At 44.5% G+C, this 14,268-nt stretch overlaps 1 protein-coding gene across 3 annotated transcripts in view; it reads left to right on the top strand.

Moving 5' to 3' along the window:
- ANKRD11 (ankyrin repeat domain containing 11) overlaps positions 1 to 13,840 on the top strand; it is a 167,185-nt gene extending 153,345 nt beyond the window's left edge. For all 3 annotated transcript variants that reach the window (XM_067471067.1, XM_060788252.2, XM_060788250.2), the window contains 4 exons: positions 1,509 to 1,607; positions 1,736 to 1,879; positions 4,238 to 4,330; positions 7,482 to 13,840. In XM_067471067.1, the coding sequence (XP_067327168.1) occupies positions 1,509 to 1,607; positions 1,736 to 1,879; positions 4,238 to 4,330; positions 7,482 to 7,667 (522 nt within the window). In that variant the 3' untranslated portion in view covers positions 7,668 to 13,840. The remainder of the gene's footprint in view (positions 1 to 1,508; positions 1,608 to 1,735; positions 1,880 to 4,237; positions 4,331 to 7,481) is intronic.
- Positions 13,841 to 14,268: the final 428 nt, after the last annotated feature.

The following is a 14,268-nucleotide window of genomic DNA, read 5'->3' as shown; positions in this document are numbered from 1 at the left end:
AGCCTGCCTTCTTGGAAGGTATCTTACAGAACATGAAATCCAATCCGGATTAAAAACACAGGAGAACACCAGTAACTAACATATGCATGTGTGGTTTTTGGATGTACCCTATACACTAGAGTAGTAGTTCCCAACTTTTTTTTTTTAAACCAGGGACCGCTCTCCAACATTAGTACCAAAAAGTTACAAATCACTTTTTGGTCAACTTTTGGTTATTTGGGGTGCTTATTCAGAAGATTGCATTGGATAGACCATATCAGCTCTAGTTTCTGATACAGAATATATACCACCCAGTAATTGCCATCTGCTCACCCACAGAAAACCATATTTAATAATCTAGAGCTGATGTGGTCGGAGTGATCTTTGGTGGATATATAGTCACTCTCATTGCCACATGGTTTTGAGGCAACAGTATAGTAATGGTGTGGCGGCGGGCCATATTTTTGTTCTTGCGGACCACTGGTGTTCCATGGACCACAGTTTGGGAACCACTGTACTAGAGCTTTCAAAACATTTCATGTCAGAAGCACAGGTTTTAGACAGGCATCATTTTGTGATACTGTAATTCAATTTTAGTATATCTTGATCTTTCTCTTCTCTCTTCCTGCTCTCATTCTGATTAGTTGTTTAAAATATATACTTTTCTACAGCAAGCCTTTTTGAATCTGACTTCTGCCTTTTTTACACTTTAGTATGGAGAGTATGTGCTGTGTGCTTTGAGATCTCTCTCTGCTTGTGTGTCAGGAGAGAGGTCATGATTGGTGTTTTTCTCTCTCTTTGAAACCTCAGAAGAGATGGGTATTAGAGTAGCTCAGACCCACTTCTTTACTCAAAAGAAATGTAGTTCTTTATTATTGTTAAAAACCTTTTGCGATTTTTAAGATTGGACTTAAGATTGTTTGCCTGCCTGCGCTCTGAATTATTTAGAGCCATATCACACGGCACTTCACTTTTTGCTTGCTAATGAGCCGAGTGCTCAACTTTTAGTATCCTGTTTGAACTTTGGATGCTCTGCTTTATTTAGGTAGTTTTTCCTAACAAAACCAACCCATTATGAGAGATAATTATAAATATAAGTATCTCTTATTTATAAGAAACACATAAATAAATTGTAATAATGAAATGTATGGGGCACAACATATCTCATAAAAACCTTTTATTTATATTCTTAAAATATATGACTTGTAAAGATAATAACATCCATTTCCAAGCTCTTTGTCATTTAGAAGTATGTTTGTGTGACATACCTACACACTGCAGCTAACACAGTAATACTTTGGGAACCTCTGTTATATACTGAACCTTATCCATAGGTCAATGTAAGCACGGGACCAAAAAAGGAACCATCCCCTTCTCTCTTGATGTAAAGCAAAAGCTTAGTCTGTCTCAAGAGGATCTTAAAAAGCTGGGAAACAGTGAGGGTTCACTCTTGAGCATGTGCAGAACCCTTCCCTGTGGAAAGGAACCAGTGTTTGTGATGGTGTCCTGCTCTGCTGCCTGTATTTCAGATTGCGCCCCCTCCGTCCTTGGCTGAGCCCCTCAAAGAGCTCTTCAAGCAGCAGGAAGCCGTCCGTGGCAAGTTGCGGCTCCAGCACAGTATTGAGCGGGTAAGGGCAAGCGCTTGCAGGGTTTGGGGGCTGTTGCAGGCACACACCCCCCCCCCCACACACACACACACACCTTTAAGGTACCCATTGGCTTCCTGCTAACTCCCTCCCTTCCATCCGCCTTGCAGGAGAAGCTGATTGTTTCCTGCGAACAGGAGATCCTGAGGGTTCACTGCCGGGCGGCCAGGACAATAGCCAACCAAGCCGTACCCTTCAGCGCCTGCACCATGCTTCTGGACTCAGAGGTGTACAACATGCCTTTGGAAAATCAGGTCAGGGCCCAGTGTTCTGGCGGCCATATGTCTCTTTGGGTCCTTCCTTCCTTGCAGAGATGAAGAACAGGTGCTCCTAAATGCGTTAGCCATCTTACTATGTAGGCGCCAGAGTTTGGATCTGGATTGACAAAGACACAGAAAGATATTTCCCAGTTTAAGTGACTGATGGAGTGGGTGATCTGATGCCAAAGCCTATGGCAGGCCCGTAGCTGGGGGGGCGGGGGGGGGGGGCGTACACCCTGAGAATTGGGGGGGGGGGGCTTGAGGGGCTTCAGCCCCCCCCGAAATTCTCATGGTGGTTCGCGAAAAGGCCTTACTGGTACATTATTTAAACTGTTATGTTTATTCATATCATGTTCTGATCACCATGCTCAATATATCCCATATGCATGGGGGTATTAGGATAATGATACAAAAGGTTTGCTAGGGTAGATCCTCCCCCCCCCCCCCCCGATTCAAACTCAGCCCGTCCCGTCCCGTCCCCCCAAATCAAACTCCCCCCCCCCCCCCCCCCCGCCAAATCAAAATCCTGGCTATGGGCCTGGCCTTTGGTCATTCTTGTGGTTACAGTGGGGCATAAATCCTACAATGGAAGCTTTGTGCCTGAGACTGGTGGTTTCTTCCCCTCACCTGCAAACAACCAAAATAGTTTGAAGATCTGCCCTGTTTTCCTTACATTAAGAGGAGGGTTGGAATGCCGGAGTGGCCGCAGTCCAACCTTCTATCCCTCCAGCGCCTCCTGCTGGCTACGTCTCTCGCAGCTGCTCTGCTTGCCTCCCATATAGAGGGCTTGCTATTTCATGGGAAGCAGACTGCTGCATTGCAGGCATTGGTCCCCCATGCACTCGGTAGGCCTCGGGGGGAGGGGGGGGGATGAATTTATTAGCTATCCATTTTATTGATCTTTTGCATCTGATTTAGAGCAAACAGTGAAAAAAGAAAGGATGAAAGAAAGTTTCGCCTCATAGTCAGTGCTTGAGGAAGGGCAAGGAAAACAACAACACTGGCAAAGGAAAGGCAGAATGAGATCCTCGGTGCTATTTACCCATGCTCCAGAGTTGCTAAAAATGGAAGTTGCACAAATAGTATCTCCTTTACCTGAATATCTGAGGTTCTTCTATGAGCATAGCCCAGACAAGAGCAAACTTTGACCCTCTGGGTGTTTTGGACTTCAACTCCCACAATTCCTGGCCTCAGGCCTTTTATTTTTTCCCCCTGAAAAAATAAAAAATAAAAATAAAAGGGAAAAATAAAAGGCCTGAGGCCAGGAATTGTGGGAGTTTTTTCTGGCTTCCTAAGGCTCGGTTCCAGCCACAGGGGAAGCTGCCGCTTCACCGTCCACTTGTGACACCGGGTCCTTTCATGGAGTACTTCCTCATTCGTGTGCACACTGCTGGAAGGCTTTATTGTGTTGTAAATTAGTTAAGCTAGACTGTTAATGGTTGGGAGCTTACTCCGACCCGGGCTGGCTTTGAACTCATGACTTCGGTTAGTAGTGATTTAATGTAGCTGGCTACTAACTAGCAGCGCCACAGCCCAGTCCTTTCCTTATGGCCCAGCTCTCCTTTCCTTCGTTGCCGTCTGTTTAGATACATCTTAAAGCAACTTCAACATTGAAAAGATGGCAAAGAAGGGCTGGAGAAACACTTTTAGGCTTTCAGAACCAAGTTGTGGCAACATCTCTTCATTAAACAGTATGATAAAACTAGAGTTGGGAAAGAGTGGGATTCCAGCACCTCCCTGCAAAATCCAGAACCTGTGCAAACATCAGAACATGTTAGTAATAATAATAATAATCTTTATTTATATCCCGCCACCATCTCCTCAAAGGGGACTCGGAGCAGCTTACATGAGGCCAAGCCAAACAATAGATTACAGCAACATAAAATATAAACAAAATAACATCACAATTAAAATAAATAAACCAATCAAGTAAAATAAACAGTACAAAATAACATAATGGAAAATAAAACACAGTGGGCAGGCCAAATGCACGACATAAAATGATAAAACACTGGATGAGATAGCAATGAAAAGGTACATTTGTGGGGGAGGAGCTCATAGGGGATTGAACAGTGGAATTAGACTTTCAATAAGGTGGGGGAAAGTGCAATATGAGGGAAACAGTGTAGGTGAAACAACAGGACTGGAATATATGGCCGCTCTCCAAAGGCACATCAGAAAAGCCAAGTCTTTAGAAGGGAGATGTTGACAAGCTGGTACCAGGTTAACTCTGGTACCAGTTCTACCAAGTGTCCTCTTAACAGAACCTGAGCCCAGGAAACATCCTTGCTTTATTAACTGAGGAATGCAGGCATTTGCCTTCTCTAATGTTTCTTTGCCTTTTTTTCTCAGGGAGACGAAAACAAATCTGTCAGAGACCGTTTCAACGCCCGCCAGTTCATTTCCTGGTTACAGGACGTGGACGATAAATACGATCGAATGAAGGTGAGCAGTGGGTACTGAGAGACTCCTGTCCTGGATGGAATTGTTGTGTTTTAAGAAAGACGGTTGGGAGGGTAAAAGGTGGAATGATGGCTTTCCAGAAGAAACAAGCCACAGAAAAGAGGTGGCAGTGCTGAGGATGGCATGGAGGAGCCATCTCCCTTTTTCACTTGAGCCCCTAAGCCCCTTTCCCTCTCCAGCAGGTTTTAATATCCTACTTAACCAGAAGTAGGGTGAGTGGTCTTATTAACCAAAGACCCTCCCCATAAATGTACAGCAAAGTAACTTATCAGTAGCAGCGTGAGCCAGCACCAGTAGGTGGGTGATAAAAATAACAAAAACACATAGACCAATGTTACCTCTCCATAGGAGACTTTTCTTTGTAGTTCTCTGAATTATATGGTTGCACTGTTTACAAGAACAAGGTTTCCACAACACAAATAAAGTTCTTTACACTTCCTTCTTTGCTTCCATGCTGGGCTTCTTTCTCATGCGGATAAACAGCTTCTCTCTCATTGAGCTTCCTCTCACCCTGAATTTACACAGGAGCTTCACACAGTAGCTTTTTACACACAACAGCCTTCACGCTGGAGCTTCATAAACAAGATCTTCAACCTGGAGCTTCTCTCACCAAAGTTTCTCACACCAGGTATCTCACACACTGAGGCCCACCTCACACTGAGGCCTACTAACACTGAGACTTACTTCGCACTGAAGTCTCTCTCAGACTGAAGCCTCTTCATACTGTGGGCAACTAACACTGAGGTGTACTAAGCTACAGGCACACCCACTTATTCTGAAAGGCAGCTTTTGCTGAGTCATTGCTTCCATTTAACCCTTTCAGTGCTTGACTTGCATTTTTGTGATTAAAAATACTTAGTTAATTTTTTATATTTCTGACAATCAACTGGTCATATTTGCCCTTTTTTGGAGAAATGTCTAAGGTAAGGGTGTTAGTAAGGGTAAATAACAAGAACAGTTTGTTTTAGAAAAAGACAATTTAGTAAGACAAAGAAAGGGGAAAAGAAAGGAGCTGGAAATGGATGGAAGCAAGCTACTGACCTGAAAAGCACAGTTAAAACAGTAAATTGAAATGGAAGGTGCAAAAGGAGTCCTGGTAAAGACTCCAGAGCAGAGAATAATGTTGTGGTAGCAATAGATCTGTCACGATAAACTCTGAGCGCCATTTTGAAAAACTGCAGCTCTAAGGCAATGACTTCAAAGTGGAGAAGATCGTTGCATCAGCAATGATATTTCTCCTAATATACTCTGAATGCCATTTTGAAAGCTGCATTCTAAGGCTATTACTCCATAGCCAAGAAGAACACTTGGGAGCAGTGATATTGGTCTTACTAAGCTCTGAGTGCCAGGTTGAAAAGCGTGACTCTGAGGCAGGCATGGGCAAACTTTGGTCCTCCAGGTGTTTTGGACTTCAACTCCCACAATTCCTACCTATTGGAAATTCCATAACCTATTGGAAATAACTACACCATAACCTTATTGAAAAGATAAAAATGATGTCACATCCGTTTGGCAAATGTGAATGTCACTGAACATGTGGAGACCACCTTTTGAAAACCACTAGTCAAGAAAAGCATCACCTTGTTAGAAGTCAACCTTTTGAACAAATGATATTAACAAGCATTCATGTAATGGCTCACAGGCAACTCAGCTGTTAAACTGAAGAACCATGTCTCTAAACTGCCAGGGATAAAGACATGCCACTACAAAAATATATTTGGTTAGCAGAGGACGGTTGTTTCTTTGAAGTTGAAACGTGCAGTTGTAATTGCCCAAAAAGATATACACTCCCTTGAAACCTCTTAATTAAAATATGTACTCAGAGAAAAGAACAAAGTCTTCTTTGAACAATAACATACATTGTTTACTCATAAATATCTTGTATTAATTCACCATACAGGCACATTTCTTCTGGAAGTTAGTTAAAAATAGGATGTAGTTTACTGTGGGTATAATTCTTAATCTATAGTCCATAGTCTTTAGGTATAGTTGTACTCACTGAAGTCCAAACATATACAGACATGCCTCCACCTCCACTGAGGTCTGAAGCAAACACTGAAAACAAAATGGAGTGCTGAGTCTGAACATGCTCAGTACAATCACATGTCTATACACCCTCCCACACCAAAGAGGTACACTCAGACTGGCAAATCAACATACACATAGAATACAGATTAGCAAATATATATACAGTAGAGTCTCACTTATCTGACATGATCTCTTTTTTAGATAGAGTTACAAGCTGGATAGATGCAGGGAATGCCGTGGATGTAGTGTGCCTGGATTTCAGTAAGGCCTTCGACAAGGTTCCCCATGACCTTCTGGCAAGGAAACTAGTCAAATGTGGGCTGGGCAAAACTATGGCTAGATGGATCTGTAATTGGTTAAGCAAATGAACCTAGAGGGTGATCTCCAATTATTCCTCTTCATCCTGGAAGGAAGTGACGAGCAGAGTGCCACAAGCAGGGTTAAGCGACTGAGGGGGAAAAGGAAGGGGCCTGAGGCTGTTAGGAATGGTGGGAGTTGAAGTCCAAAACACCCGTAGAGCTGAGGTTTGCCCATTCTTGCTCTAAGGCTTTGGCTCAAGAGGCACTGTAATAGGCCCTCTAAGTCAGGAGTCCTCCAACTTTTCAAACAGAGGTCACAGACCCTCAAACTGTTGGAGGGCTGGATTATAATTTGAAAAAAAATGAATGAATTCCTATGCACACTGTACATATCATATTTGTAGTGCCAAAAACACTTAAAAACAATACAATAATTAAAATGAAGAACAATTTCAACAAATATAAAATTATTAGCATTTCAATGGGAAGTGTGGCCTACTTTTGGCTGATGAGATAGGATAGTTGTTGTTGTTGTTGTTGTTGTGTGCTTTCAAGTCATTTCAGACTTAGTTTGACCCTGAGCGAGGGCCGGGTAAATGACCTTGGAGGGCCGCATTCAGCCCCTGGCCCTTAGTTTGAGGACCTAGTCAGGAATTCTGGGAGCTGAAGTCCAAAATGTCTGGAGGGCGTCAGGTTGGGAAGGCCTGCAGTAGCACATTACATTCAAATGTAAAAAAACCCAACATTGGGATGTTTTTTCCTGCCTCTCACTCGGCTCTGCTTTCTGTCTCCTTCTCTGGGTCCAGACGTGCCTCTTGATGCGGCAGCAGCACGAAGCGGCCGCCTTGAACGCAGTGCAGCGCATGGAGTGGCAGCTGAAAGTGCAGGAGCTGGACCCTGCCGGGCACAAGTCCCTCTGCGTGAACGAGGTGCCCTCTTTCTACGTGCCAATGGTGGACGTCAACGACGACTTTGTGCTCTTGCCGGCGTGACAGGGCCCTCGGGGGCCGGGAGGAGACCGCTCTGGCTGCTGCTGCTGCTGTGCTGCAAACCGGCACGTGACAACGGCGGGGAAAGGGGGAGGAGGAGGGCGGGCGCCCGTTCCCCACCCATCACCGAGACCTCCGTTGCCCTGCGAACCACGGGGCCCTCTGGCCGCTTGCTGATGAATCCCTAGCCGGACGAGGAGGAGGCAGGAGAAACAACACAAATCAAAATGGGAACACCTAAACAGAACAGACACAAGTCACACAAACGGCACTTTCTATTGCAACGGGGACAAAAGGAGAGGACTCCCGGAAGGCCGGCAAAAGTAGCGCGAGGACTCAAAGGCAGCCGGGAAGAGACTGATGGGAAGCAGGGAGCAGTGGCAGGAGGAGGAATACTGCTAGGACAATCTCTCCCTGCGGGGCGTCAGCCGCCGGCCCTATAGGCGCCCTCGCAATCACGGCCGTTTCCAGCGCTTCGATCTTTCCGTTTGCCGGAGGGGCGAGGAAAGGGCTTCCTGGGGGAGTTGAGGGGGGGATTGGCAGGTAAAGCAAGGGGCGGGAAGGGGAGTTTTGAGCTTCGCGTCGTCTGCAAGATGGCTGCCATCGTTGCCACGGCGCCCGAGGTCCCGCCCCTCCGAACCACACCTTACGCAGGAGGCAGCACCCGGCACCCCCACCCAAGTAAGTGGCAGGCAGAGCGAGGACTTTGCAAATTCTGTTTTTAAATAAAAGCGGGAGTCTCCGTATACGGTTTATATATATATATATAAATATATATATATAAATATATATATAAATATATATATATTTTCCTTTAATCTTGGGCATTTCTTTTTTTTTCTTTTTTTCTTTTTTTTGTTTTTGTTTGTTTGTTGGTTTCTCTTTCGGAGGACGTTAACTTGAAAAATTTTAAAAAATTAAGAAAAGTAAGAAAAGAGGAAACACTACAAAGAGCCAATACTCGTTATTATTAAAAAAAATGAGAAAAAAAATGAAATTGTATCCCGTTAATTGAAAAAAAAGAAAAAGAAAATATGTACAGTTTTATATACATTAACAATGTACTTTTTTGCTGCCTTCTAGATAATTTATTTTGCAACACATTACTGCACAGTTGTAAATAACTTATGTACTGTAACATCACTTTCAGTCATGTGTAAAGAAATAAATAAATTAATTAAAAATGAGCCTGGGTATGGATCGAGTCCGCGCGCAAGGCAGCACTCTCCCCCCCCCCCCTGCCTATCTTTCTTTTTTTCTTTCTCCCTCTCCCTGCTTTCTCCTGACTTCTATTGGGTCGTAGTGATTCTGGCCCAGCAGAACCAGCGCCATTGACATCTTCAGAACATGGCAGGTGGCCCAATTGCCAGCCCGGCACTTTGTCTTCCTTTCCTCTGCCATGTTTGAATATTTGAAAAGATGGAGAACTTTGGGTTAATATGTTGTCGAATGCTTTCATGGCTGGAATCACTGAATTGCTGTGAGTTTTTCAGGCTGTATGGCCATGCTCCAGCAGCATTCTCTTCTGACGTTTCATCTGCATCTCTGGCTAACAGCATCTTCAGAGGTTCTGTTGACAGTGAAGCAAGTGGAGTGTATATATACTTGTATAATCTCTTGGAAAGAGAGTATGCTGGAAGAAGCAAAGAGCGCCAGCATTGAAGCAATGCTCCTGTTCCTTCAACTCCACCGCACTGGCCACGTTGTCTGAACCATCTCCCAAAGCAGTTACTATACTCCCAACTCAAGAACGGGAAACGTAATGGTGGACAGAAAAAGCGATTTAAAGATGGCCTCAAAGCCAACCTTAAAAACTGGGATAGAGAACTGGGAAGCCCTGGACCTTGAGTGTTCTTAACTGGAGGTCAGCTGTGACCAGCAGTGATGCAGAATTTGAAGAGGCGCAAATGGAGGGCGAAAGGGAGAAACAAGATAAGAGGAAGGCACGCCAAGCCAACTCTGAACAGGACCGCTTTCCACCTGGAAACTGATGTCCTCACTGTGGGAGAACATGTGGATCAAGAATAGGGCTCCACAGCCACCTACGAACCCACCACCAAGACTTGGAGGACCATCATCTTCGGGCTACGAGGGTTCGCCTAAGTAAGTAAAGTAATATATACCTGTGGGATCCAGGGTAGGGGAAAGAACCCTTGTCTGTTTAAAGCAAGTGTGAATGTTGCAATTCGAATTGCACAGAGACAACACAGAGAAGCCATTGACATCCACAAGCATGTGGACAATTTCAACAGAAAGGAAGCTTGAAACTGAACAAAATCTGGTAAAGGTAAAGGTTTCCCCTGACATAAAGTCTAGTCGTGTCTGACTGGTGCTGATCTCCATTTCAAAACCAAAGAGCTGGCGTTGTTCGTAGACACCTCCAAGGTCATGTGGCCAGAATGGCTGAATGGTGTACCGCTGGAGCGGTACCTATTCATCTACTCACATTTGCAAGTTTTCAAACTGCTAGGTTGGCCGAAGCTGGGCCTAACATCCGGAGCTCACCCTGCTCCCTGGATTTGAACCACCAACCTTTCAATCTGCAAATTCAGCAACTCAGTGGTTTAATCCGCTGCACCTAAAAATCTGGTAACCAGTATAAAAAGCACCAGAATCAAGACAGTAAACAATGAACACCACACAGAAATGGGAATTCCAGATTGCTAATAATGAAGTGCCAGTTAAACAAAGGATGCCTCCAGGCATCAGAGGGCAGGCTACCTCTATGAAGATACCCTCACTAATTCGACTTTACAGCTTCATGGCTACTCAATGCTAATCAAGCATGTTAATTGCAACATTGCCACTTGCTTTAAACACACAAAGGTGTTGAAAGCATTATTCCACAGAACATTATCCCATATGTACACTCCACTTGCCTCATCTTCAACAGAACCTCTGAAGATGCCATTAGCCACAGATGCAGGCAAAATGTGGGGAAGAATGCTACCGGAACATGAAAATTCACAGTAACCCAACTTTGGGTAACTTTGCTGCAGGGTGAAGTCTCGCATCTCCAAAACGAAATTCTGCTTTCTGCAGCAATGGCCTAATCCTTTGCCGGATTCCTCCAGCAAAAAGCAAGCTTGTGCTCCAAAACGACCTTGGAAGGTGACTAGGTCAGGCATCGATTCAAATAGTAGGAAAATAGAGATTCCATCTAAACATTAGGAAGAGCTTCCTGACAGTAAGAGTTGTTTGACAGTGAAAAAGATGCTGCCTTGGGAGTCTAGTCTAGTGAAGTCTCCCAAAGTTTTTAACAGAGGCTACATGGCCACCTGTCAGGAGGGCTCAGAGAATGTCTTCCTTCCTGGCAGGAGTGGGTTGGACTGGATGGCCTTTGGGGCCCCTTCCAACTCTAGGATTCTCTTGAGTTGAACTCTGCGGCCTGCCTCTCTTGCTGTCCGTTACGTCCCCCAGAAGGCTCCTGGTGCTTTGCATCATTTGGCCATCACTTTTGGTATTGCCACATTGTGCACCACCTCTCCAAGGTTTCCTGCCATAGCAGAATGGCTTAGTGGGAGTGCTGCTTGATAATACCCAGACCTGGGCACTTATTCAGGACACATTGGGTTGTTATTAGTTTTCCAGGCTGTGTGGCCATGTTCCAGAAGCATTCTCTCCTGACGTTTTGCCTGCCTCTATGGCAGGCATCCTCAGAGGTTGTGAGGTCTGTTGGAAACTAGGAAAGTCGAGTTTATATGTCTCTGGAACGATGTCCAGGGTGGTAGAAAGAACTCTTGTCTGTTGGAGGTAGGTGTGAATGTTGCAATTGGTCACCTTGATTAGCATTTAATGAACCAGCTAATCATCTCCCAACAAAGGATTCCCCCAGGCAGTAAGAACCCAGACCTTGAAACTGCTAGGCCATTTGATGCCAATCAAGGATGTTTTTGATTTTTTTTGGTCGTGTCAGGAGTGACTTGAGAAACTGCAAGAAGCTTCTGGTGTGAGAGAATTAGCCATCTGCAAGGACGTTGCCCAGGGGACGCCCGGATGATCTGATGTTTTATCATCCTTGTAGGAGGCTTTCATGTCCCTGCATGCGGAGCTGGAGCTGATAGAGGGAGCTCATCCGTGCTCTCCCCTGATTCGAACCTGCAACCTGTTGGTCTTCAGTCCTGCCAGCACAGGGGTTTAACTCATTGCGCCACCGGGGGTTCCTGCCAATCAAGGTGACCAATTGCAACATTCACACTTTCCTCAAGCAGATAAGAGTTCTTTCTTCCACCCTTGCCTAGTTTCCAACACACCTCATAACCTCTGAGGATGTCTGCCATAGATGTGAGCGAAATGTCAGGAGGAAATGCTTCTGGAACATCGCCAGACAGCCCAGAAAACTCACAACTACCTAGTGATTCTGGCCATGAAAGCCTTCAATAATACTCTGGGCACGTTGTCTATGAGACGTGGCAATCCGGAGCCATTCCCAAGACGCTCCAAGGGCAGTTTTGTAATGAAAGGGATGGGAACTGCTTCTATTTTCGATATGTGGCAGGCAAGAGAGCCCTCCATTGTCATTGCAAATTGATGCCATTTGAAAGCAAAATCTCAAGACTCACTGAGAGTAGAGAGACCTTGACTTAAATCACAATTAAGGGCCTGTTTTAAATGTGACTAAATCCAGGAGCCACAGGATTACATCTTCGTTCAATTTGGAGAAGCAGCAGAGGAAACAGTTTTGGTGTGAAGCTGGTCCAAACTTCCTTGGAAAATCAGTAAGTTTCTTGCAAAGGAAAAGGCAAGGAAGCATACGTAAGAGGCTTTCCCTGTAAGTACTGCAGTTCCCATCATTCCGAAGGAAACATTTCACTGTCCATTACACAGAGTTTTCAGAAGAGAAGTGTTTAATGTATTGTCAAAGGCTTTCATGGCCAGAAACACTGGGTTGTTGTGAGTTTTCCAAGTTGTATGGCCATGTTCCAGTAGCATTCTCTCATGACCTCACAACCTCTGAAGATGCCTGCCATAGATGGAGGCGAAACGTCAGGAGAAAATGCTTCCAGAACATGGCCAGACAGCCTGGAAAACTCACAACAACCCAGTTTAATGTATTGTCAAAGGCTTTCATGGCCGGAATCACTTGATGGTTGTGAGTTTTCCATGCTGTATGACAATATTCCAGAAGCATTCTCTCCTGATGTTTCACCTGCATCTATGGCAGGCATCCTCAGAGGTTGTGAGTTCTATTGGAAACTAGGCAAGTGGGGTTTATCTATTGAATAATGTTCAGGGTGGGAGAAAGAACTCTTGTCTGCTGGAGACAAGTGTGAATGTTGCAATTGGCCACCTTGCTTAGCCAATTTAATGGGCCAACTAATCACCTCCCAACAAAGAATTCCCCCAGGCAGTAAGAAGCCAGTCCTTGAAGCTGCAAGTCCATTAAATGCTAATCAAAGTGGCCAATTGCACTGAATAGTCTTGCAGCTTCAAAGCCTGGCTTTAAATACTAATCAGTGTTGCTAATTGAAACATTCATACCTACCTCATATAGAGAAGAGATAATAATATAATAATTTTATTTTTATACTCCGCCATGTCCCGCCCTGGACACCGTTCCACAGATATATAAACCTCCCTTGCTTCGTTTCCAACAGACCTCACAACCTCTGAGGATGCCTGCCGTAGATGCAGGTGAAACGTCAGGAGAGAATGCTTCGGGAACATGGCCACCGGAAAACTCACAACACCCCACATAAGTGTTTAAGCTCACACAAAATGATCACTGCCATTCTCAAATCCAGGCGTATTTAGTTACTGGGTTGCTGTGAGTTTTCCGGGCTATATGGCCATGTTGCAGAAGCATTCTCTCCTGACGTTTCACCTGCATCTGTGGCAGGCATCTTCGGTGGTTGTGAGCTATTTAACTAGTTGAACCTGTTCTCAATTTGGGGGCACAGGAGATGCAGACCTTGAATGGTCCTAAATAGCCTTACCTTATTAAAGAATTTAATAATAGTCTTTCCAAATATCAGCCTCGATTTAGGATAATGTCAGGAACAGAACTCCTTTCTTGCATCATGATTGGGACATAGATAGGTAGATGATAGGCAGACAGATAAATATATATATATATCCCTTTGTTGAAATACTTCTACCCGACTTCTTAATGTGTGTATGTAAATATATACATATATAAATATATACATGTAAATAAAGACACTTTCACCAGTCAATTTGCTCCCTTTGTATCTTGTATGACTTGGCAAACAATATGGGATTAAAGCAGCGGCAGGGTGTTTTGTCTGTAAGTTCACAATGTCATTTTCCCCTTCCTTCCTTCCTTCCTTCCTTCCTTCCTTCCTTCCTTCCTTCCTTCCTTCCTTCCTTCTTTTTTCTACCAATGTAGTTTCTGTATATATATGTCCTTGGCAGCGCTGGTGCTGCCCGCTTGCTCTGCCGCCACATCGATGGCCCTTTTAGCTGCAGAAAGAGGCGAAATAAAAAGGAGAATAGAGATGTTATTTTCTACCGTTGCATGTACATAAAGGAGCACACAGATGCTCTGTCCCTGGAGAGATAATGTTAGTAAATAAAGGGTTTTTTTTTCTTAAACAACTTTGTGTCTCTTGATTTCCACTGCTTTGCAAATGGGAGTTCATCA

This window comes from Anolis sagrei, chromosome 8 (assembly GCF_037176765.1).
Source record: "Anolis sagrei isolate rAnoSag1 chromosome 8, rAnoSag1.mat, whole genome shotgun sequence".
NCBI classification, from domain to species: domain Eukaryota; kingdom Metazoa; phylum Chordata; class Lepidosauria; order Squamata; family Dactyloidae; genus Anolis; species Anolis sagrei.
Note: the sequence above shows the minus strand (reverse complement) of the source record. Positions and strands in the feature narration are given on the sequence as shown.